Consider the following 25,937-nt stretch of genomic DNA (forward strand, 5'->3'; position numbering starts at 1 on the left):
CCATTTTTCTACCCTCTGGCATGACCCCACTTACAGAATTAATAGACTTTGTATCTCTTTGCTAAGTACTCTTTTCAGATTTCCAAAGGGATCACCATGGAAAAGTCTGTTGAGCACCAAAGGGAATTAAATTGAAAGGCACACTTCTGCTTTCTTTTCACCTTTGTTTCAGTCTTTCCTCCTAATAACTCATTTCTGTCTTTTGGAGACAAAAATTGCATAGTACTAACACAACTAAGAAACATGTTGTAGACTGTTTGGGTTCATTTCTGAGTCTCTCCTCTCCCTCTCAGCGTGTCTTTGAATAGAAGAGAGGATCAAAAGAGATGCTTCTTACTGCTAGGCCTATTATACTTTCCTTTCTCAAAGAACTTGTCAGTGGTTATCATGGTCGTAAAACAGACTGTATTTATGTACTACTTTAAAGTCTACAAAGTGCTTCTCTCCCAAGAACTCTGTGGGGAAGGCAGTGCACATATAATTATGCTCATTTTACAGATGAAGAAATTAAGAAATGAAGTGACTTTCAGGTGGTGCAAAATACCACTACTGAGTAACAGTTGGGATTTGAACCTGGGTCTTCAGAGTCTCAAGATGAGTTTTCTAATAATGACGATGCAGTAGAATACCCTTGACTGCCTATCTCCACGCTGAATATTGTACTCTGTTCATGGCCCCTGCATTACTTGACTAAAACCTCCAAAATCAAATTCACACACTGAACATCTTAACAAAGCACCACCTCTTTAAGCCTTCCAAAGCCAGCAAAGCAAGGGAGAGAGAAATGGTGGAGCAGTACCTCATCCCATTATCCATTTAGGCCTCAGTAGAACCCTGAGAAATTCCCCACTGGGAAAACAGGTCACATTTAGAAGCTGTTCAAGGACTGGTGCACAAGCTAGTGTTCATCCCTAAGTACATACATTCAGCCTTCCTAGCAAGGGACAGTTTGGAGAGCTTATGAGGATCTGCTAAGTAAGCCTTGAGAAAAAGAATTTCTCTAAGTCATTCAGAAACTGAAAGTAAAACTTCACTTGTCATTAGTGGTGGAGAGGTTCTGACAGGCCTTACTGAACAGGAACTTAATCAATCAAAAAGCATTTTTAAAGTGCCTGCTCTGTGTAGGTACTGGGCATACAAAAGGGAAACAGATTCTGACTTCAAGCAACTTTCATTCTCTTGGGGAGACATGTCCATGGCCTCCTCCAACACATAGGCTGCTGGTGACTTCCATGTACCCTTATGAGAGTCTCACTCCCATTGTCTGCATGTCCTTGTGACTTTGTCAGTGGGAAAAAAAAAAACACATCCTTCATATACTGACTCTACATGTGAAAAGTTTGGGGACAGTTTGTCCCTTCTAATCAGTGACCTTATCTTCTTCTGGCTTTATACCTAGGTACATATTTCTGGCATCGGCAGGGATTGCATCAGATTTTTTCCCCCAATTCTTCGGACTTAATTAGGAGGCCCAGAAAGTTGAACTGATCCACATGATAAGTTCCACCCAGGGAGACAGGCATGACGTAACCTATTTAGTTTTTATATAGCCCAGGAAATCAGGCCGGATATGGAGGTCTCCATTTTACTAGAAGATAAGCATCCGGCCTCCATTTTTGATAGTCTTATAAATGGTTTTGAGAACCCCAGAGTCAAATTTCTAAATATGTTTTGAAAATATGGACAGGGTCCCAGTGTGGGAACAGTTGAAGCAAAGGATAACGGACTGGTTCAGCTAGCTCTCAATTTCATCCAGCATCCATCAGCATCTTATTTGTGAGGCTATGCATTTGCCATGGATATTTTTCTTTCCTTAGGAAGAAAAAAAAAGAATGGAAAGAGGGGGGATAACCCCACTCCCCTAAGTTTCCGACTCTCACTTGACACCTTCGAGAAATGACTGTTAAGTGAATATTTTCTCCATTGTTGTCTCCACCAGTGAGTGCAAGTGACCCTGACCCTGAAGCCGAGACTGAGACAGAAAGAGGGGAAGCAGAACACAAAGCCGAGGCTGGAGTGGAGCAGAGGGCGGATGTGCCACGTCAGGAAGCGTTATGTCGGCAAGGGGCACCAAAAAGTGAGGGGACCCAAGGACCAGAAGAAAGTGCAATACTCAGTGAGAAGGAAAGGCAGAATGAAGAAGTGAATGAAAAAGACAACTGCTCAGCCTCCAGCATTTCCTCCACAAGCAGCACTTTAGAGAGAGAAGAGAAAGAGGGCAAGTTAACCAGTGATAATGAAGCTGGTAAAGTCCTTTATTCAATCATGCAAACAAATTCTAAGGAAAATTGGGGGTGGGAGAGAGAAGTGAACCACTCGACTGGCCATAGAATAATACACAGAGTGCCCTTGAGGAGTCATAAATTTAAAGCTGAAATGGATCATAAAGGTCATCAGGTCCAACCCCCAATGAGGAAACTGAGGCACAGAGAGGTTAAATGCCTTGTATAGGGTCACATAGCTAATAAGTATCTAAGGCAGGATGTGAACCTAGGCCTTTCTGTCTCTAAGTCCAGAACCCTGTCCACTACACCATGCTGAGGCTATGGTGGTATACAGAGGTAAGAGGCCCAGAGGAACTGTAGCTCTTTATCCTTCTGTAGTGTATGGTAGTAGACTTTACCATAGAGCTGGATTCAGGAATTCTTTTGAACTTGTTGATAATTAAATAATAGGGTGGTTTCTCTTGAGAAATAAGTGTGATAATTCATTGACTATTGATTTTACTATAATCTCTAAAATTCTGTTGTTGTTTTTTTTCAAAAGTAGTGTTGCATTGTGGATATTCCTTTAAAGTCAAAAATGTCTGAGCCCACCTCTCACACATAATGTAACCTTGGGCAAGTCACTTAACTACTCAATACCCCAGGTGTGTCTGTAAGAAAGGGCTTCTTCAGTGGGAATTCCCCACACCCAGGCAATCACAGATTTGAATATAGAAAAGGGAAGAAAGAAAGGAAAGAGAAAAAAGAGAGAGAGGAAGGAAGGAAGGAAGGAAGGAAGGGAGGAAGGAAGGAAGCAAGGATAGGAGAGAAAGAAAGAAAGAAGAAAAGGAGGGAGAGAGGTAAGGAAAGAAGAAAGGAAGGGGGGAGGGTGGGAGGCATACTGCACCAGGCTGGTTTGTTATATTGCGATAATCTTTAAAATATATTGTAAGAGAAGCTATTTTCTTACAACGTTCCCTTTCTTTGTGAGACAATAAGAAATTTTTCTTTCCAGGGTACATTAAGTTAAGAGCTATGTAATCAGTTGTTTGTTACCAGCAAATTCAGGATTTTATAGTTTAATTTTTGTCTTTGTGTCCCTAGTATCTTCATAGTAGCTGGCACATAGTAAGTACTTAGCAAATGCTGATTGATAGATAGAAAGTATTATAATATCATAACACAATGCTGGCATGGGTTGGATTACATTGTGCTGTGAAATTTAATATTTTCCTCAAAATCCTTAATTTGTCTTTTTCCTAGGGTAACAAACAATTGAGAGGCAGCGTTACGTAGTGAACAGACTTCTGGCTGAGATTGAGGAAGCTCTGGATTCTAGTCTTACCTCTGATATAGTCTGGCTTTGTAACCCATGATAAGTCATTTCTCCTCTCAGTATCCAAGGAAGCACCCTCTGACTGTTGGGTACAGAGCAGGTGCCAGTCTGCATTGGTAGAGGGAGTGTCCTCACTGCTAGTTCCTATAACCAATGAAATCACAGGTCTGATTCACCCTTTCCCCCCAAAAAAAAGATTGGTTGTCGAGAGTGAGAGATAAACTGGTATCCTTACAAGGTCAAGAGAAGGCAAGAAAGGCTCACAGCACTTTGGGTGCACCCCTTTGATGCATTTATGGGAGTACATAGACAGGTCACACGGGCTGGGCAGGCCTGGTCTGAATCAACAGGAGTCCTCACATTGACAAGACTGCAATCCACTGCAGTATTTGAGTCACAAAGCTGAACTGTTGTGGTCAGTGTTCTGATGGGAAAAACAATGGTTGATCATAACTCAATATGGTGCTCTAGTGTTATAAAGTACTTTACATATGGAATCTCATTTGATCCCCTTAACAATCTTGGGAAAGAAATAGCATGAACATTATTATTTCCATTTTACAAATGAGGAAACTGAGGTTAAGTGATTTGCCCAGGGTCATGTATATTGTCAGTAGAAGAGGCAGAATCCAAACCCAGATCTTCTAATGTCATACCTCATGCCCTTTATATTATATTGCATGCTGAATTCCTTAAGATTTGATTGAGGCCATTTCCCTCATTTGGACTGCACTATTTTAATTTTGGAGTTACTCCCTTTGGGATCAACATAATCTAACGCTTTCCACTGCTGGGAGAAGAATTTTTGCACAAAGTGAAAAATAGCATATGCGAAGTATGGATTTGATCTTTAAAAAATATTGAAGTTTTTATCATGGGATTTACAAGAATATGCCACATTTAGATTTCTAAGTATAAGGTTAGAAACAATGTGCAAATCCTGTAAAAACTTCCTGTAATGGTGAGCGTGGTGTCACTTATTAACTCATAAACAGAGCTCTTTGCTCTCCTTTTAGTATTTAAAGGATGTTAAATTCCTGATGTATATAGTGATAGTCTTTTTTAGAGTTGCCTATTATTACTCTTTCAAAGTAAACTGATTTGGGGGTCACATGCCATGTGATCAGCTGATTAAATTGCATAGTTTAGGCTAATTTGCCCTCAGTGTGGGCTGAGCAGCAAACTGCAAGCCTGAGCTCCAAGAAACAGTCTTATGGAGCTTAGAGAAAGGCTCATCTCCAGAGAAGTGGCCAGCAGGCATTGATGTGTGCCCCCAAACTCGCAAACACTGTCTCCTAATGTCCTAAAGATGGGTTTCAGTTTGCACTGACAAGGGAGGGCCGCTGCTGGTGAAGTCACAAATCCTTGAAATATTTTTTAAAAATGTCCTCTACCAGAAGATATATAAATTCATTAAAGCTGGATTCTTTAGGGCCTGGTGGCCTCAGAAAGGCTCTCGTGAGGATCATTCAGCAGACTCCTGTGACAGCAGCTCTTTAGTTCCAGAATTACCTTGTTTTTGCATAAATGAGAAAGGCTACATAAATGGTGTCAATTAACAATCAGGCCGACTAATTAAGATTTCCATTTTCAGCTAATATTTGCCTGATCAAAAAGCAGTATCAGGATTTATTGCCCATATTCTTGGCAGCCACGGCAGAGTGACAAGGGAGAAATATGTGATACATTTGCATCTTGGGGATGTTTACTCCAGTCTTTTATTTATGGACCTGCAGGAGTCTGCAGTAGAGTTAGTGCAACGTATGAGAGCATGCTAACACTAAGCTGAGTTTTATTCCGAGTCAGGTTAGCTAGAGTCTCTCCGCTGCTTGCTCAGATGACGTGTACAGGGTTGCAGGCACATACGCTCTGGATCCAAGTTTTCTTCATGTTGCCTGCATCATGTTTTGTTTGTTGTGCTTTAACAGTTAGTCATCATTACCCCGTTTAGCAGTCCTGAAATATATCAACTAGTTGGATTAGTAAAGTAAGCCAATGAACTCATGCAGGTCAGATTATCCAACATTCTTCCAAATATGGATAACTTTTTCAAAGTGGAGTCTCAGCTATCAATCACAGATGAGTGCCTTCTTAGCAAGAACAGGAGATCGACAAATGCTACTAATTACTCACAAGCTGTGATTCTGCCTATACTTTTATAGTATAATTGAATGCCACCTGCTTTACTGCAGTCCATTATTACTGGGCTTTGAGAAGTCCTGCTGCTTATCCAAACAAGCCAGAGTGAATCGGGATAGTTGGCTCTGGCAGTCCTGCCATTCAGTGCCTACAGACACCTTCCATGTGATTCTAAACCCATAAGAGGAACTCAAAGAAAATCCAGTTGCCCTTAGCAGATCTGTGTTTCCAGTGATTATATGTCAGTTTAAAGGGCGGGGGAGAGAATTATAAGGCTTGAAAGAAACTCATCTTTGTTTTTCTTACTTTATGATTTCTTCTTTTGCTCTTACATTCATATTGGTTCTTCTCTGGAGTTTTGTGTAATATAAATCTCATGACAGTGGTAGAAAAGTAAGCAGAGAAAACAGGAGTTTAAAACATTGCACTATTAGTTCTTCTTACCCATGTGAGAAAATACAAACATTGCCAACGTGATAGAGGCACAAGAGAGCTGTTCAGAGCCATGACAAGGTTCATTTTGATTTAGTTCCCATGCCATTTCAAATAGGCTGCTCATCTCTTAATAATGTTTGTTTCTTATGTTTATTTAATTTGTGAAACTGAATAGGGGTTCTCAGAACATGGATTAGGAAAAGTATACTTTTAAAAATCTATCAGCACTGAAGACCTTGATTCTTCTTGGGTGGGTTAGAGTATGACTTTTTGAATTAAATGCTTCAGAAGTTTGAATCAAAGAACAATAAGATAAATTCCTTTGGCTATGGTCTTTGCATGCTGGTGACAAAGTGGAAATGTCTACAGCAGGGATGGGGAACCTGTGGCCTTGGGATCACAGGTGGCCTTCTAGGTCCTTGGGTGTGGCCTTTTGACTGAGTCCAAGTTTTATAGAACAAATCCTTTTATTAAGGGGATTTGTTCTGTGAAGTTTGGATTCCATCAAAAGGCCACATGTGGCCTCGAGGCCACAAGATCCCCATCCCTGCTCTTGAGCCATCCATGATTTCTCTGTTCTACTAAGAGAGAAGAGATATCCCATAGAAATTGGCCAGGGAGATCTTGATTCACTGGGGGTACCCAAGGACCCTATCCCTAGTCAACAGCAGGGACTATGATTTTAACTTTAAAAATCTCTGAACTCTGAGGCTAACTCTGTAGAGAACAGAAGAAAAGAAATAGAAGATGTGTTATCATTAAAGAAGAGAAATGGGAGACTCAAAGCAGGGATCCACCAGCCATGGCCATTCAAGGAAAATTGGAAGGAATTGCCTTCTTTAGAGACAGAGGTCCTCAAAACCGATTCATCTTCATGAATGTGTGACTGGCAGAGGGAATCGGGTCATAGGTTGTTGGGAGACAGAGAGGAGATTTATCACATGCCCAGTAGAGAAACAGTTATCTAGAAGCATCATGATTCCAAGAGAGAACCATCTGGAATCTGGATATACATGCAGGTGTTGATGTGCCAAATGTGTACCCTGCCAAAATGTCATCAGCCTCTTTCGTGTCCGTTACTATCTGCTCTTGTTGATGTGGGTCCCCTCTTTCCAAAGGTTTTTTTCATTAATTATGCTTTTTCTACTTTTTCATTAATTATGCTTGTATAATTTCAGGTCTATGGTCACAGACCATTCAGGATGCTGGTGTAAATGAGCAGTGTAGCAACATTCTCAACAACAAGCGGTTTATGCTGGACATGTTGTATGCCCATAATAAAAAACCTAAGGATGAAGAGGAGAAAGAGCCGGAGAAGGTGGAGGAGAGGAAGAGGACAGAAGAAGATGAGGAGTCCATCACTTGCGTAGCCAGTAGGATCTCTGTTCTCCAGGCCAACACACAGGCTAAAGATGAGAACGTCAGAAAGATGGAGATTGAAAATTTGGATAACCAGGGCAGTGTGAAAGCCTTTGCTGAGAAGTTCAACAGTGGTGAGCTCACAAAAGACTCAGCCTCATCAGAGATGGGAATTGGTGAACAGGTCTCTGATAAGACACAAGCACAACCAAAGAAGGAATCAGACTACATTTGGGATCAGCTCATGGCAAATCCTAGGGAGCTGAAAATCAAAGAGATGGACTTCACAGACTTGGGAGATGAGGATGATATAGACGTTTTGGACATGGATTGGGGTCCTAGGGACTCGCTCATTCCTCCTCCTCCACCTCCACCTTCCTTTCTGTGTTTGCCTCCACCTCCCCCTCCCCCTCTTTTTGATTGCTCATCTCCAACTCCAGCCCCTGCTAATTTATTGGCTCCTCCCCCAGTGTTTGGCACTCCTCAGGGTTTAGGGTGGCCCCAGGTTCCTAGGGGTCAGCCAGCATTCACAAAGAAGAAGAAAACCATCCGTCTCTTTTGGAATGAGGTGCGGCCATTTGAGTGGCAGTGTAAAAACAAACGCTGCAGAGAATTCCTGTGGTCGAAACTGGAACCCATTAAAGTGGATACTTCCAAACTGGAGCACCTCTTTGAGTCTAAATCCAAGGAACTGTCTGTCACAAAGGTACCACTAACATCTAGCTTGTTCCTTTAATTTGTGGCATTTCTTTTCATCATTTGGTAAGACCATATAGCTCTGTAGCTCACAAAATGCATTTATGCTGCCTTATGCATTCAATAGGAGTTGTATATCTATTAGGTTTTGAAGTATTAATTTATCATTCCCATCCTAGACACAAGTTTAATGATTCTTGTTCTTTGGCTCCATTTTAGTTGGTGTGGGCCTGCATCATGTGGGCAGTAACCGATGAATATTAACCAAAATGGCCATCTAAGAACCCAACTGGTCAGAGCTGGGAGGAAGGAAGCTGCATTAAAAAAAACATTAGCCAGTTAGCATTCACGTTAGCCAGTTAGTGAATAATAGCTACTGACTTGCTGGAAAAACGTTGTTGTTGTTCGTTTGTTTCAGTTATGTCTGACTCTTTGTGACTCCATTTGGGGTTTTCTTGGCAAAGATACTAGAGTGGTTTGCCATTTCCTTCTCAAGCCCATTTTGCAGATGAAGAAACTGAGGCAAACAGAGTTAAGTGACTTGCCCAGAGTCACACCATCTAGTAAGTAAGTCAAGTAAGATTTGAACTCAGGGAGATGAGGCTTCCTGACTCCAGGTCCAGCACTCTACTCATTGTGCCATCTAGTTGCTCAGAAATTACGTTATCCAGTCAATTAATGTAGTGATCCAGCAATCCTAATTTAACATTAAACAGTTTGGATGTTGACTATGGGATGCAACTCCGTGCCTACAAAAGAAGGTATGTCATCTCTTGAGTGACATTTCTTTAACTAATTCCTTGAGTAGGCTTATAGAATACCAAAAATATGAACCTTTCCAAATAATCTAATCTCTCTGTGTTTTGGATGGAGTAGACAATATATGTATTGGGCTGATTGATTGAATTTTTTGGTTTACACTTGAATGTTTTAGCCCTTAGCTGATGTATTGCATATATGAATTACACTTCATATTCCAAGTTACTAAAAATAAGATAGCTCTCTATAAGGTACCTATTAAACATGACAAGTAAAAGTTAATATAGGGAACTGAGAAAAAAATCTCCATTAATAGATTGAATAACATATTTCTAATGATTTATTGCATTAAAAAAAGATCCTAGCTTGAACACTCAAGTAAGTTTCTCATCTTTAAAAGCAGGTTGAGAACTTTTAGTCAGTGTATATTGCAGTCTTGAAAACATTTCTTTAATTATCACATCCATAAAATTGTATTCAAACTGCAAATGTCCTTTGTTACCACCCACATTTCTTTCTCCCTCTTAATGAAACAAGGTTTGTGGAAGCACTTTGCCAAGTACACAGCCATCTACAAATGTCATATTTTATCTTCATTAACCCATTCTTCCTCCTTCTCTTGCTAAACATCACCACTTTCAATGACTATTTTCGCTAGATGAGCCTTAAGCAAAAATATTCCATATTCCCCCATGCACACAGATTCCCATAAGGGTCAAATACAAAGGAAATAGAAAAGCTCAAACGTACAAAACTGTTATTTTGTATGTACTCTTTATCTATACTAATCCTTTACTTTTGGGAGAGGGAGGAAGGAGGAAGGGGTAGTATGAAAGGGGATGATCGTTTGGTTATTGTATATTGCCCTGGATAGGTGGCCCTAAATAGCTACATAAGTGGAGTAGAGCACTGAACTCCTATTCCATATCATGGTCTCTTAAACTTCTTCTAGCATTCAGCCAAATGCTCATGACCGATTGGACAGAGTGCTGACAATCCATGAGCAGTGGGAAATGAGTTAGAGGGCCAGGCTTGCTTTCCAGGCACATGGCCAGGAGCTGCCAACAATCCCTTCAGTCCCATCTTTATTCCTCATTGGAATTTCCCATGGTGAGCTGAAAGGATCTGCTACACTACTGCCTTACATCTTAAGGATTAAAATGCTAGTAAGACACAGAGCTATTACAGAGCTACTATAGAAGGTACAGGTCTTCAGTCAACCCATTTGGACTGCCCAGTCAACCAGTGTGGGAAATCTGCTCTATTTGAAAGTAAATCAGTTCTCAGAGTTAAGGCTCTTACAGGACAGAGAACATGGGCATAGAATGAGTTTTGACTTCCTACAACTCATTTCAAATCCATCTCACTGTGTGATATAGAAAGTCTTGTTGTGATTGGCTTTAGTTGGTTCACAAATTTTTCTTTTATCAAATGCCACCTCCCCCAATTGCCTCCTCCTATCACACACACACACACACACACACACACACACACACAGAGTTAAAGTGAAAACCCAGCTGACCCATTGTATACCTACTTTTGTTCCACATCAATGAAGAACTCCATGTGAAAATGAAATATAATTAGATTTTCCCAAAAGGGAGTCTCCTTCAGCAGAAATGCTATCTATATTCTGTCTAGAGAGCCATGTTGGCAGGATGGTTGCCACAACCAAAGAATTCATCAGTTTTATGCCAACTAACTAGTGATGAGTCCCTCCATACTTAACCTTGGACAACAGACTTACTCTTTCATGGGGGCTGTCTTTGAAGCCTTTCTGGTATGGCAAAACCTGTCAAAGTTTTCCCTCTGCTGGTCTAGTTTTTGAGCTTCTGTTGTCACCTCCACACATAAAGTATCAGAAGAGGAATTTGGTGGAGGTTTCTGGGAGACAATGAAGAAAAACCCCTATCAGAGAGGTAGCCCTGCACATTCAGATAACTAAAGACACAATTTTTGTTATGTACATCAAGTAGTTTATGTAAAGATGATACCAGTGACCCATTATCAATGTAATAGTGATTCAAGTTTGAGTAGGAACAATGACAAAGTACCCTCACTTTTTCACCCAATTCTAAGTGCCTCTATTTAAAAGGTAGTAACTAGGAATAAGAATACATCTGTGGCTGTAGAAAATATTTTTAGCTGTTAAAAATGAACTGATTATTACTGAGATCAAGCTGGAAACTTTGGCCCCATTAACCCACTAACTTAATCGTCATGGGTGTCATCTAGATAATGTTTTTCTATTGTGCCAATTTATATGACTGTGCTTCATTAGATTCCCATTGGTCCAAGCCACAGGGGTGAGGAAAATGCAGCCTCGAGGCCACATGTGGCCTTCTAGGTCCTCGGGTGCAGCCTTTTGACTGAGTCCAAGTTTTACAGAACAAATCCTTTTATTAAGGGGATTGAGTCCTTCTGGACTCTAGGGGAGAAAATGGTTTAGCTAGTGAAAACAAGGTTCCCTAATCACCAATGGATGTCCCTGGGAAGAAGCTAACTTTGGCAGAGGGTTGGGAAGAGGAGAGAGAAGTAACCATTTGGCAATGAGGAAACATAAAACTTTATTTGTTTTTTAAAAGGAAGAAGATGACTAAATGACTTCCCCAGGAAACCCTGAGTATGTGGCCCATATAAACACTCTGCATTCTTGGACTCATTAGGACATGACTTTTAGTATGACAGGTCAGGAAAAGTGTTATCAGTACTTAATGTTTCTTAAAAAGTTGCTAGGTTAAAGTTATATTTCCAATAAAGACGAGCTCATCAGTGTAGAGCAGGTTCATCCTTTAGGTAGGGGGTTGGCTACTTGAACTCTGAGATCCCTTCTCACACTGTGACTCAATGCCTCTGATCTAAGATCATATTCCATATCTCAGCTCTGGATTGAGGTCACAATGAGAAGTTTACTGAAACTCATTCTAAGATGTTCCACAACTAGAAATAAAAACACATTTTGGTGTAGCCAAGGTGGGTAGGTGCTAATTAAGGACATGGAAAAGAAAGATGAAATTAAAATTAAATGACATTTATTTTAAAGTTAATATGCATTAAAATGAAAAAAAAAGGTTATCCTAAAGGCTTGACTCCATTTTTTGGCTTGTGTTACTTGATACAGATGTGACCAATTTTACTTCTGTTTCTAATCCTTAACTGTGATTTCCATAAAACACAGCTATAAACAGCCACTTCCTAATTCTGGCTCACAAGAAGTTTTTTATTAAATACAATAGAGTGTACAAAAATAAAACGAAATAGACTTCACGTGGCAGCATATAACACAGGGGAGTCATTTGTAATTTAGGACAAAAAACTTACACCAAGAGAGATTCATAGGGATGTGATTATAATCATCAAAGCAATCTCCCCCTCCCCACCTGTTTCACACCCCAGTAAAGAAGGAAGACAATTTGCCAGATTAAAGATTATGATGATGACTTAATAGAACTGAAAAGAAAACAAACATTACCTTGGAGTTCTTTATCTGGATGGGTTGTGCAACATGGATCTACATATTTTTCTTGTCTTGTCAATTTAGATATTAGAGGGGGGAGAGACAGAGACAAAAAGGCAGAGACAGAGAGTCACAAAAAAAAGAGAGGGCAAGAATGTAAGTTTCCTTTAAAACAAGCCATTGTGATGGAAGGAATCTAGGGCTGCGGGGGCAAGGGATCAGGAGACTGGGGTAATGCTCTGGGACCTTGAGCAAATCACTTCACTTCTAAACCTCAGTTTCCCCATTTGTAAAATGAGAATCTTCAAGTAGAAAACCTCTAAGGCTCCTCCCCCCTCTAACATTCTATGGAACTTTTTTTTTCTCTGTAGAAAGATATAAACAATATACTGGGTTTCATTATTTTGCATCTGTACTGCTGGTCTAAAGTATAGTTTACAATTCCGAGTCTGATTGATGCTGCTCAGCTGTTCCATGTCCCAGAGGAGACAAACATCAAGCGGAAGCAGCCGAGGTCCAGATGAGAAGAAGCTGTGTGTTACTGGGTCTGGGCTGAGGGCTATCTGGTGCTGATGACATTACAGTTAGATCCTAAGACTCAGTTATGTGACAAAAGGAGAAATCACCTGATAAGTAGTTTAATGTGAACTTTGGGTAGCAGAAGCCCTTAAATAATGAGAATAACTGGATGTACAGAGGAATTTTATTCAAACAGCATTTTGTAGATTTTCTCTTGTCTCTTTTTTCATTAATTCATTTATTTTTAGTTTTCAACATTCACTTCCACAAGATTTTGAGTTCCAAATTTTCTCCCCTTCTCTCCCCTCCCCCCCACCCCAAGACAACATACATTCTGAATACCCCTTCCCCTAATCTGCCCTCCCATCTATCTCCCCCCTCTTCTCTTATCCCCTTCCCCTTTTATTTTCCTATAGGGCAGGATAGATTTCTATACCCCATTGCCTGTATATCTTATTTCCCAGTTGCACGTAAAAGCAATTTTTAACATTTGCTTTAAAACTTTGGGTTCCAGATTGTCTCCCTTCCGCCCTCCCCACCCACCCTCACTGAGAAGGCAAGCAACTTGATACAGATTGTATATGTGTAGTTATGCAAAACACTTCCATAATTGTCATGTTGTAAAAAAAACTAACTGTATTTCCTCTCATCCTATCCCACCCCCCCATTTATTCTATTTTCTCCTTTGACCCTGTCCCTCCTCAAAAGTATTTGCTTCTGATTACCCTCTCCCCCAATCTGCCCTCCCTTCTATCATCCCCTCCTCTATTATCCCATTCTCCCCTGTTTTTCTGAAGGGTAAGATAGATTTCCATACCCAATGGAATGTGTATGTTATCTCTTATCTCTTAAAAAATAAAAACAGCAAGCTATTCTCACCATTACCTGGGAAACTAGCATTTGTGTTCATTATAAAGAAAACTGTAGATTTCAAACATTATTTTATATAATATTTCCATATTTAAAGTTTTGAATAAAACTTGTCTTTACATCCTGTTATTCCTCTACATTATTATGCTATATAGAAGCGGTATGGTATATACGTGGATAGAGAACAGGAGGCCTGGATTCAAGTTATATCTGACACGTACTGGCCATGTGACCCAGGGCAAGTGACTTTATCTCTCCTTCCTCTAGACAGCTCTCTAAGAGAGCAAAGAGGGTGCTGACCTGTATTGGTAGAGGGAATTTCCTTATGATGTACTCGCATGCCAGGGGAAATCACAGATCAGTCACTGTTCTGATCTTATTATGTTATATAGAATTAATTATGAGAGGCAGGATGATGGAGTGGACAGAGTCAGCTTCACAGTCAGGATGCCTAAATTTCAGGTCCTTCCTTTGATACATGCTGGCCCCTCAATCCTGGACAAGTCACTTAACCTTAAGGTTTCAAGGACTCAGATGCTCAAAGGACTTGCTCACAGTTCTGTCTCTATTAAGTGGCAAAACTGGGATTTGAACCCAGGTTTTCTGGCTCAGATTTCAGTTATTAACTCTGTGTTTTCTTGTGTGGGATTTAAATGGGTGAGATCTAAGACTTGTGGAGCTGGAAGAGAGGGACAGGGAGGAGCAAAAAGTAGAGGACAAAGGAAATGCAGATTCAGCTCCCAAGGAACACTTGTGCTAAAATGCAAGGTAAATCCAAGTCCAATTTCCTTTTCTCACACTCCTTCCTCCCACCCCCTGGCAACTTACATACCTATTGAAGGGAAAGGAAACCACTGCCTTCTTAATGTGGACTATCTGATTCCCAGCTCATAGCCAAACCAGCTATGAATTAGTTCTACAAGAGACAAGAGCAGCCAGAAAAACAGATTAAAATTTTTTCTCCATTGGCTGGTTTCTGACTGTTTTTCTCTTTTGAACCTTTCATGTGGGCTGTGGGAGGGGCAGGAAAAAGGTCTGGATTCAAGTCTCTACACACACACTGGCTGTGTGACCCTGGGCAAATGACTAATTGCCCATTGCCTTAGGCAACTCTCTAAGACTAGGTTGCAGAACATTTACCAGCCTGCATTGGTAGAAGGAATTCATTACACTAGGAAATCACAAACCATATCATATCAATGAAATCACAGGCCTAGACCAAAGAAAGGGGCTAGGGCTGGAAAATAACAGTGATTTTGATTTATCCTGGGTGATTTCAGGGCTTATATTAAGAGTTCCTTAATTTTGGTTGTCAGAGTAAGAAAGAATAAATAATAATACATAAATATACATTTATTTGTAAAAAGAAGAAACTGACCCCTCTAAGAAACTGTTTAGTTAAGATAGAGAAATTGTTTATTTTTCTAATAAGGACAATGGTGAAGCACTTCTTTTGAAAAGAAATTCAAAAACACTTGAATGAGGAAGCTGTAGATGCTTGGCCTTCCAGATAGCAGGTGCAATCATCATTTTAGTTATTGTTGTTCAGTCACATCCTATTCTCTGTGACCCCATCTGGGGTTTCTCTGGAGTGATTTGCCATTTCCTTCTCTGACTGATTTTGTAAGGCAAACAGTTTAAATGACTTGCCCAGGGTCACACAGCTAGTAAGTGTCTGAGGCCATATTTGAACTCAGGGCTTCCTGGATCTAAACTGGGAACTCTATCCACTGCACCACCTAGCGGACCAGAGTCAGTACACTTTGTGTGATTAGATAGACTTAAGGTAACTTATTCATTCCTATAATCCTGAGTGGTAGCTAAGGGCAAGCTGGACTAGAAGATGTCAAAAGTTATGAAAAGGACCTAAGATAGATCAGTTAGTCAACAAGCATTTATTAAGTGCTGGGGATGCAGAGAGAGGCAAAAGAAAGTACCAGATCTGAAGGAGCTCAGAGTTTAGTAGGGGAGACATGTAAATTACTATGTACAAATGTAGTGCCAGCTAGGTGGCACAGTGGGATAAAGTACTGGGCCTGGAGTCAGGAACACTCATCCTCATGAGCTCAAATCTAGCCTCAGACACTTATTAGCAGTTGCCTCAGTTTGCTCATTGGTAAAATGAGCTGGAGAAGAGAAATGGCAAACCACTCTAGTATCTTTGCCAAGAAAACTCCAAATGGGGTCATGAAGAGTTGGAAAACAACTGAACAACAACAAAATGTACAAACAAGCTATGGACAGGATAAATTGAAAGTAATCAACAAAATTAATATATTCTTTTTGTTTGTTTGCTTTTTGTGAGGCAATTGGGATTAAGTGACTTGCCCAGAGTCACACAGCTAGTAAGTGTTATATGTGTCTGAGGCCAGATTTGAACTCAGGTCCTCCTGACTCCAGGGTTGGTGCTCTATCCACTGTGCCACCTAGCTGTCTCAAAATTAATAGATTTAAGGGAGACTGGGCAAGGCTTCCTGTAGAAAGTGAGATTTTATTAAGACTTGAAGGAAGCCAGAGTCTTAGGTAACAGTCCCCCTTATCATAGGTATAAAAAAGATTAATGAATAAATACTTAAAAGCTTAAGAGGGCACAAATTTAGTCCTAAGAACTTTTTATTTCCTTTAACCTTAACTGTGACATTTTATCATTTATAGATATAGAATAAAATAGTCGATTACAGCAGTGTTGTTTAAATAAAATGTTTATATAAGTGGGGGTAGGGTAGGTGGGACGGGGTGGACTGGACCTCCCCCTCCCCCCCAGTGGAGCTAGGCATCCATGCTTTGGCTTAGGACACATACTTTGGCCCCTTGCTAAAGGACACACTCGACCAACAGCTCCTGGTTAGTCCTCAAGAGTCCTCATGACTGGTGGCTGTGTCAAAGATCATTGATGAGTAAATGCAGAAGAGTCACCCGCTCCTTGGGCTGTAAGAAGTGAGGAGGGATGGCATCAAGCCCAGGTAGTGTCTTGTCTCGGGTGCCACTTCTTTGGCACACACCCTCGTCAATCACAGGGACACATGAGGATCAACCAAGAGCCACTGATCTGCCATGTTATTTAGTAAGGGGCCAGAGCATGTTCACCTGCTCAAGACACCAAAGTACCCGTGCCCAACCCCAGAGGAAGTACTGTAGTCCAATCCATCTCCACAGATAGGTATGAGTGTTATAAATCTGCTTTCCCAATCTGTCCACACCTAAGTCAGCCTCCCCACAATGCCTGTGCTGCTTCTACCAGGCACCATCTTTCACCTAGGAATAGCTACCTGACCTGCAGACGTGGGAGGAATCTTAAAAATGGGACCTGTGCTACAACCTCAGTCTCTTCAGTGACAGAAATAAAGTGATAGAAGAAACTAAGGTGCCCAAAGTGGAAAATGGGGCACAGAAGTATAAGAAACTGAGAGATTAAAAGGAGAAGAAGTGAGAGTGGAAACTTTGAAATGAAAGGAGAGGCGGTTGCTTTCTTCCCTTCTATCCCGCTCCCAGTCACTCCCACCTTGCTTCCTGTTATCACAATGATAACCCCCTATCTCAGAATTTCACCTCTTGGGCAGAGGAGAAACTTTTTTTAACCTGCCCAGAACCCTGGTGCAAGAAGTGAAAGGAAAATTAAATGCACTGATAACTCACATTTATCTAGCATATTAAGGTTTGCAGAGTGCTTTCCTCATAACTATCCAGTGAAGGTTAAGTACTATCCCTATTTTACAAGGAAGGGAATTGAGTCTCAGGGAGATAATGAGACTTGCCTAGATTATTACAGTAAACTCCAGAGCTGGGCTTCAATTCAGTATTCTTTTCACTGTATCACTGAAAGTATCCCACATTTTACTTTTTCATGCGGAAGGTGATACTTGAGCTAAATCTTGAAAGACATGAGGGCCTCCAAAACCCAATGATGTTTGCCATTGGCACTACAGAGTATTTTGTGGGAAGTCCTGATTATCCTTCATGACAGAAAACTCAAAAACTTTAAGATTTAGCCCCAAGCATGTCCAATCTCTATGATTTGGTTGCATCTAATTTGTTAGAATCCTCTGCTTTTGCCGTTGTTTAATCTAGTACCTCCAACCTATAAACGACAAAGATGACCTCGTTTTTAACATTTCTCTCATTCAAGACTGCAAAGAATTCTCTCTCTGCTGTTTGTGTTTCAAGCCTATGGTTCTATGCAATGCAAACTCAATCTTTCTGATCTCAGGACCTTTTTACAGTCTTAAAAATTGTTGAATACCCCCCCCCAAAGAACTGTTAATATGGGCTATATTTATCAATATTTACCATATTAGAAGTTAAAATATCTTTGACTCTGCAGAGGCTCTGAAAGGGTCTCGGTGATCCCCAGAGGTCCTCAGCCCATACTTTGAGAATCTCTGATGTAAACAGGTGCTTGGATTTGGAGTCAGGAGTACCTGGGTTTAGATCCTGCTTCAGACAATGACTTGCTGTATAACCCTGGGCAAATTCCTTAACCTCTCTGTGCCTCGGTTCTCTTATCTGCAAAATGAGCAGGCTAGACTTGACGGCTTCTAAAGTCACTTCTGACTCTAAATCCAAGGTATCTATGGAGGACAAGTCATCCTCCAACACCATAAGAATGAGATGAGAAGCCCCTTGCTATTCTTTGGAATCACCATCCCAATGGGAGCCACTATTATTCTCATGCAAAGATCCCTTTATTGTGGGCTTTGAAGTTCCTTGCAAGGTGCCAACTCTTTAAATTCATTTTTAATTTACCTGTTTTCTAATATGTATCTGACCTGCCACATACTGTGGAATTCTCTCTTCCCACTTGGGGAATCTTTTTATTTAAAAAAAAACTTTAAAAAAAATTGCCAGTTAACTATTCATTGTTTTGATTTATTATTTTTGAGCTTTTGGTACTCTTAATTCTTAGCACATGTTTCTTTCTCCCTCTCTGCCACCCCCAGGCTTCCAATAAGGTCTTTTTTTAAATAGTCTCCAAGCTTCATGAGTTTTATTTACTATTTTTACTATTCTTTTCCTGCTAGAAAAGTGTCCTTAACTATAAAATGAGGGAAATGGACTAGATGCATTCTAAGGGCCTTTTGTAGCCCTAAATGCTATAATCCCAACATCCAAATTAGTCAAAGTTCCATTTTCTAAAATTGAGTAGCTCTATAATGTACTGGGAGTTTATAAATTTAATTACATTATAATCCCTATTTAGTGGTAATTCACCCACAAATATTTCCTGTTCGATTCCACTCACCAAATGTTTATTCAACACTTACTATGTACAAAGCATGTGTTAGGTGCTTAACATGATCAAAGTTTAGATATGACACAATCTCCGTCCTCACGGAATTTTCAGCCTAGTAGAAGATCAAAGAACAAAAATATACTATAGATATCTATAATTCACAATATTAAATAAGTGTATCAGAGAGTTTTAAAACAAAGTACTATGTAAGGTTAGAAGGGGAAGGTCCTTGTTAACTTCTCAGGTCTAAGTCCAGTGTGTTTCCTTTCCTTGTTGACCCTAAAATTCTCTGTTCTTGGAAGTGATGATAAATCGGTCTAATTCAAACCCATATGCCTTCATTTCTTCCCAATGAGGTATTCCACTATCTATGGGAATGAATAAAGTCTCCCAATTTCACTACCTACTCTAATTTTGTAGCTTCTCTGATCTTAAGATTTCTAGCCCTAATTAATTATCCTATTTGTGTACTATATAAAATACTCCTATTACTATTATGTGACAAGTCTTTCACTTAATAGGATTGAATTTATAAATTATGCCCTCTATAGGCTTAGTTCTTCCTGAATAGTATGCCTGTAAGTTAAATAAATAATTGCTACCAAGGAACCGGGGATAGGTAAAAGTCACTTGCTTTGCTGACTAAACTTTGGCTTCTTTTTGCTTTCAAAAAAAAAACCCGTTAATTAATAGCAAGCATTAATATAGTGCTTTAAGATTTTCAAAGTTCTTTACAAATATTATTTTATCTTCACAACAGCCTTGTGAGAGAAGTGTTATTATCCCTGTTTTACAGATGAGAAAACTTTCGCAGACAAGGGTTAAGTGACTTGCCCAGGTAAAAAGTATATGAAGGTCTTCTAGATACCATGTGGCCACTGTACTGCCCAACTGTCTAAACTAATCTCTAGCTTCCTGAAGACTTCTTGTTTCTGCCTACTAAAACAAATAAACAAAAATTGAAAGGGAGATACCGTGATACAGAGCACAGTGGGTGCCGCTTCTGGCTCTGCCACTTGGTAGCTACATGACTGAGCAAGGCACAAACACCCTAAGCCTCTTTCCTCATCTCTAAGATGAGAATGATCATGTTTGTATTACCTCCTTTATCAGGTTATTGTGAAGAAAACACTCTGTTGATTCTAAAGTGCAGTATCAATTGGAGGAGTTTTTGTCTGTGTGTTTTGGACCAGACCTGTTATTTCACTGGTGAAGAAACTACCAGATCACCTCAGAACCTGCTGATAGAGAATTCCTTGACCCGCCCAAGGTCATTATGTCTCTGAAGTGGAACTTTAATCCACATCTCTCTGACTTGGAGGCCAGCTCTCCAGCCATTCCACTATGATGGCTGTCAGGGTCAAGATACAACAGTATCTCTACAAGCTGTAACAATTGATAGAATATAAGATAATAAAACTCATTAGGGATAAATGTAAAATCTTACACGGGTTCAAAAAGTCAACTTCATGAAGTTACACAAGAGTTCTGTGGGGGAAAAAAGTTCGGTACTTCTATGGATTATACCCTTAGTACAAGTCAACATTGTGCAGAGAAAGCAAAAATCAAGCTGCATTAAGAGAGGCATGGGGGGGCAGGTAGGTGGCGCGGTGGATAGGGCTTTGGCCCTGGAGTCAGGAGGACCTGAGTTCAAATCCGGCCTCAGACACATGATACTCACTAGCTGTGTGACCCTGAGCAAGTCACTTAGCCCCAATTGCCTCACCGAAGAGGAAAAAAAGAGAGAGAGAGAGAGGCATGGTATCCAGGACTTGAGAAGTGAAGGTTTTACTGCTCAGATCACATCTGGAATGTGTATTCCGTTTTAAATAGCAGCTTTTAAAAAGCACATTGATCAATCAGGGAGCATCCAGATGATTGTGACTAGAATAAGAAAAGTCCTTATGATCATACCCTACAAGGATAATTTGGAGGAGCTGGTGAAAAGAGGGTTGGACAGGATGGCTGTCTTCAAGTATTTGAAGGGCTATCGTATGGAGGGATCCAATTTGTTCTTCTTTGCCCCAGAGAGCAGAAATGGCAACAGTGGTTCAAAGTTACAGAGGGGTAGATTTTGGAAAAATCTCTTGATGATTACAGTTGTTCAGACATGGAAATGGCTTTCCTTTGGAGAAAATGGGTCCCTTGAGAGGCCTTTAGGCAGGGCCTGCAATGAATACCCCACCATATAAAAAAACTGTCTGCTCATAGTTTCAGAAAACAGAGCAGCTAATTGCCACATCAACATCTCATTTTGCTCTGTTTCACCACCTCTCCTGTTTGTGGTTTTTCTTCCATGTATCTTAACTGGTCCCAGCTCACTGCCTAGGTGATCGCTAAAGTTTTTGTTTGGCTAGTTTTAGTTTTGATCTTGCTCCAAATTCTATGATCCTTTGAAATGGAAGCTCAGATCTGGTCTTGAAGTGCCAGGATGATATGGGGTGGGGGCAGATGATTAAGGTCATTGAGTCACAAGTAGAAGACTTGATGCCATGAACAATGGGGAATTTAGGGATTTCTTTTCATTAAAAAAAAAATCCAAAAAAAAAGAAGGCAAGTTTGTCCCAACTGAGTAGCATGTACAACCACATTTCTTTTGGAATTTAACTGTTTTGAAACCCTGCAGCCAGACTTCACAAAAAAACCTCTCTATCACTCCCTTAAAACCCAGTTGCCTTGGCAATTCCCAAGGGCTGGAATTCTTTTCAGCTTTTTCTTCCTGAAAAAGGTAATTTGACCTCTTCTCCCATGAGCACATTTCAAAAAATCCAAAATCAACCTTCTTCATTTAAATATACAAGTAGCCCCGTTGAGTAGGAATGGAAAATGCCACTTAAGGGAACCAAGAATTGTGCACAGTAGTGGCACCAACGAAGCTTCTTTTTTTTTCCTTCTTCCCTTTACTAATCCATGGCCTCCCAATTGGCATGTTATGATGCTATCATGGAAATTTTACTGTAGTGTCATTGCAAGCTAGGCCTTCCTGGGCATTTGGCTCTGTCTGCATCAGTATTGACTACTCCTCTAGAATAAAGGTGGGGAGGAGACCTTCAAAAACCAGCACTGAGGGATGAAGGAAATTCAGCTCCCCACAATGGGGAAATCATTCCAAAGAGTGTTCTTCCAGTGCCAGACCATCTAGACTTCAGGTTTTGGAGACAGCCCTTTACCCTTAAGGAAAGATTTAGAGTATGGTCAGATTTTGTTTCCCCTGACCGCTAACCTTCTCCCTTAACATTATCAACCTTTAGCCCAGTGAGTGGCCAAGGGCTTGTCCTAGACAGGACAAAAATCCTGCCCTGAGGTGACTTGCACAAATAGACAGGAAGAAGTATTAACCACACTTTTCTAGGTCTGTTTCCAGAGTGACCACCTCACAAAATTAAGATGAGTTAAAAGCATCAAGTTGTGTACTCTGACCCCCTTACTTCTGCTCTATCTCTTAATTTCACTTTCCCTTCCTTTCTATCTCTGTCTCTTCCCTGCCTTGTGCCCCTACTCTATTACTGTCCCTCTCCTTTACTCTTCAACCCTAGCGCAACTACTCAGGAATGCCCCCAGTTTCTTAGAAATACTAACTTTCATCCTCAGAGTCTGCTTTCTTAAACCATGTGCTCAAAATCTCAACACATATATTGCTGTATACCTTTTAAATGTGAATTCCCTGGGGGCAGCTAAATAGTAGTGGATAATGCAGTGGATAAATAGTAGAGTCAGGAGGACCTGAGTTCAAATCCAATGTCAGACACTTACTAGTTGTGTGACCCCGGGCAAGTCACTTACCCCCACTTGCCTCCAAAACAAACAAACAAAAATGTGAATCTTCTGAAAATCTAGAGCCAAACAAGGCAGATGCTAAGCACTTTTCTCAGTACCCATCGTGGGAACCCTTGTACGTTTTGATTTTCTTTCTAGTACTGATTTGGAAATACAGAATGTGCCCTTTTCTGACCAACTATCACAATTACCCCCCTTCCCCCATTAGAGGAAAATCAATTTGATTTTGTAATGTGTCTGACTTGCAAAGTTCCATTGCCTGACCCATGCTTGGCCTGCTCCCCACACTGACTCCTTGATCTCCTCATACTGGTCAGTCGCCAGGCTTTCACTCTCCTGGCTTTGAGCCCTTTGTTTTCCTCCCTAAATGAGTAGTAAGTTGAAAGGCTTAGCTTTTAACAGTTCCTTGATGAAAGTCACACAGCACCAAAGATAATGAATTAATCTTGAATTTTTCCTTTATTTTCTCACAAAGAAAACTGCTGCCGATGGAAAACGACAAGAAGTCATTGTTTTGGACTCTAAGCGCAGTAATGCTATTAACATTGGTCTGACTGTGTTACCCCCTCCGAGGACGATCAAGATTGCCATTTTGAATTTCGATGAGTATGCCTTAAACAAAGAAGGCATTGAGGTAAGAGAAAATATGGTACTTCACCCTAGCTATACAATGGTGTATTTATTATGGGAGAGGTATGATGGATTGGATCAGCCTCAGATTCAAGAAGGATGCGTGTTCAAATCCCACTTGCTGAGTGCCTCTGGTCAGCTAATTTGACCTCTTAGAGCACCAGGCATCTCTCTAAGTGACCTTAAGTTGTCAGATCTGCATTGATAGAAGGAGTCTCTTCACTGGGAGTTCCCTACCATTGAAATCACAAGTCTGGACTAAAAAATAAATAAATATATGTATTTATTACATATGGGAAATATTGCAGAAGTACCTTTTTGGTTGCTCTTAATATTGTCACAGGAACAGAAGGAGTCCTGAACTTGGAGTCACAGATGCTGAATTTGAATCTCATCTCAACTGTTCACTCCCTGGGTAAATTACATGGAGTTCTGGACTTGGAGTCAGAAAGACCTGAGTTTGACCTCCTGCCTCAAACACTTACTAACTGGGTGACCCTGGGCAAGTCCCCAAACCTTAGTTTCCTCATCTGTAAAATGGGGTTGATAACAGCACCTGTGTTTCAAGGTTCTTGTTAAGATCCACTGAAGTAATATATGCGAAGTTCTACTAAGCCTTAAATTGCTAAGTAAATGTTAGCTTTTTTTTTTAAGGGGCAGCTGGGGCAGCTAGGTGGCACAGTGGATGGAGACCTGGGTCTGGAGTTAGGAAGATTCATCTTCCTAAATTCAAATCTGGCCTCAAATACTTACTTGATGTTTGACCCTAGGCAAATCACTTAACCCTCTTTGCCTCAGTTTCCTCATCTGTAAAATGAGCTGGAGAAGGAAATGGCAAACCATTCCAGTATCTTTGCCAAGAAAACCCCAGATGGGGTCACAGAAAGTCAAATACAACTTAAATGACTGAACAACTAAAATTATTTTTAAACCACCCCGGTCTCAGTTTTCTGATCAGTAAATGAGAGGACAGATTAAATGGCCTCTGAGGTTCCTGCTGTTACACCCACTCCTTTCCTACCTTACATGTAAACTGGCATTTTTTTTGTAGCAGGTACTGGGATGTGAAACTGTAAATTTGGGCTTCAAACCATCCGAATCTTTAATATTTGTTGAACCAGATGGCTTTTGTTGTTGTTCACCATCTTTCATTAAAGTATGAATCAGTTTGAACCAATCATTCCAGTAATGAAATAAAGATAAAAAATATAACATGGCCACACAGCCCATAGGTGTGTAAAGGACATAGACCTAGAGCTGAAAGGGCTCAGGACCATTGAGCTCGGGAAACTGAGACTAAAAGAGGTGAGGTCACTTGCCCAAGGTAACAACCAATAAGTGTCTAAGGCACGACTCTAACTCAGATCTTCCTAACTACAAGCCCAGTACTCTATCTACTGTGCCATCTTACTACAAAAGAATATAAACTCCTTTAGGGCGTGGACCCTTTCATTTCTGTCTTTTTATTCCCACTGATTAGGACAGTATCCACTACATTTACTGTTGTGCAGTCTTTCAGTTGAATACAACTCTTCATGACCCTGTGGACCAAAGCATACCAAATGCTATCCAGTATCTTGGCAAAGATACTGGAATGGTTTGCCATTTCCTTCTCTAGTGGATTAAGGCAAACAGAGGTTAAGTGACTTGCCCAGGGTCACAGCTAGTGAGTGTCTGAGGCCAGATTTGAACTCAGGTCTTCCTGACTTCACGCCTGGTGCTCTATCCACTGAGTCATCTACCTGCCTCCTGATACATTTATACCTAATATAACTAATGAATACTTATTGATTGGTTGATTGATTCCTTGACCTGGTCACTCTCTCACCTACATCCATCCCTTTATACAGGTTTTCTCCCATACTTCGAACTCCTTTTCCCTGCTTCCTAGAATCTCTTGTCTAGCGTGTGAACCAATTCCCTCAGAAGTGGTTATCCTTCTGTTATCTCCCCAGTTGTTAGCTGTCTCCTTCCTTATATCATCCATATATATATGGATCTATTTATATATCCCTTTAAGCCCAGCTCATGAGCCATTTCTTACAATAACTTTCCTGATCCCCCTAGTCATTAGTGCCATCTTCTTCCTTAAACATCAGTATATATAGCAATCTGTTTACATGCTGAATGTAAGCTCCTTGAGGGCAGGAATTATTTTTGTCTTCTCTTTGTTTTCCCAGCATCTACTCCAACACCTTGAACAGAGTAGGTGCTTGAATGCTTGTTGGTCTGGATTGGTTTTAGGACATAAACAACTTTTGGTTGTAAATGTTTTGTGTATCCTTAACAATTTGTAGAGGAGTAATGGCAGTTCATGGGCAAGTGGCTGAGAAACCATAGGAAGGAAGGAAGGAAGGAAGGAAGGAAGGAAGGAAGGAAAGAAGATGGGAAGGAGGGAGGAAGAGAGAAAGAGAGAAAGGAAGGAAGGGAGAAAGAAAGAAAGAAAGAAAGAAAGAAAGAAAGAAAGAAAGAAAGAAAGAAAGAAAGAAAGAAAGAAAGAAAGAAAGAAAGAAAGAAAGAAAGAAA

At 40.5% G+C, this 25,937-nt stretch overlaps 1 protein-coding gene across 1 annotated transcript in view; it reads left to right on the plus strand.

Moving 5' to 3' along the window:
* The window catches only part of FHOD3 (formin homology 2 domain containing 3), a 687,613-nt gene that overhangs the window by 604,756 nt on the left and 56,920 nt on the right, over positions 1-25,937 (plus strand). The window contains exons 14-16 of the mRNA XM_027869130.1: positions 1,940-2,245; positions 7,293-8,179; positions 23,257-23,415. Of these exons, the coding sequence (XP_027724931.1) occupies positions 1,940-2,245; positions 7,293-8,179; positions 23,257-23,415 (1,352 nt within the window). The remainder of the gene's footprint in view (positions 1-1,939; positions 2,246-7,292; positions 8,180-23,256; positions 23,416-25,937) is intronic.

The sequence above is a fragment of the Vombatus ursinus genome, unplaced genomic scaffold (genome assembly GCF_900497805.2).
Source record: "Vombatus ursinus unplaced genomic scaffold, bare-nosed wombat genome assembly UNPS02014791.1, whole genome shotgun sequence".
Taxonomy (NCBI): domain Eukaryota; kingdom Metazoa; phylum Chordata; class Mammalia; order Diprotodontia; family Vombatidae; genus Vombatus; species Vombatus ursinus.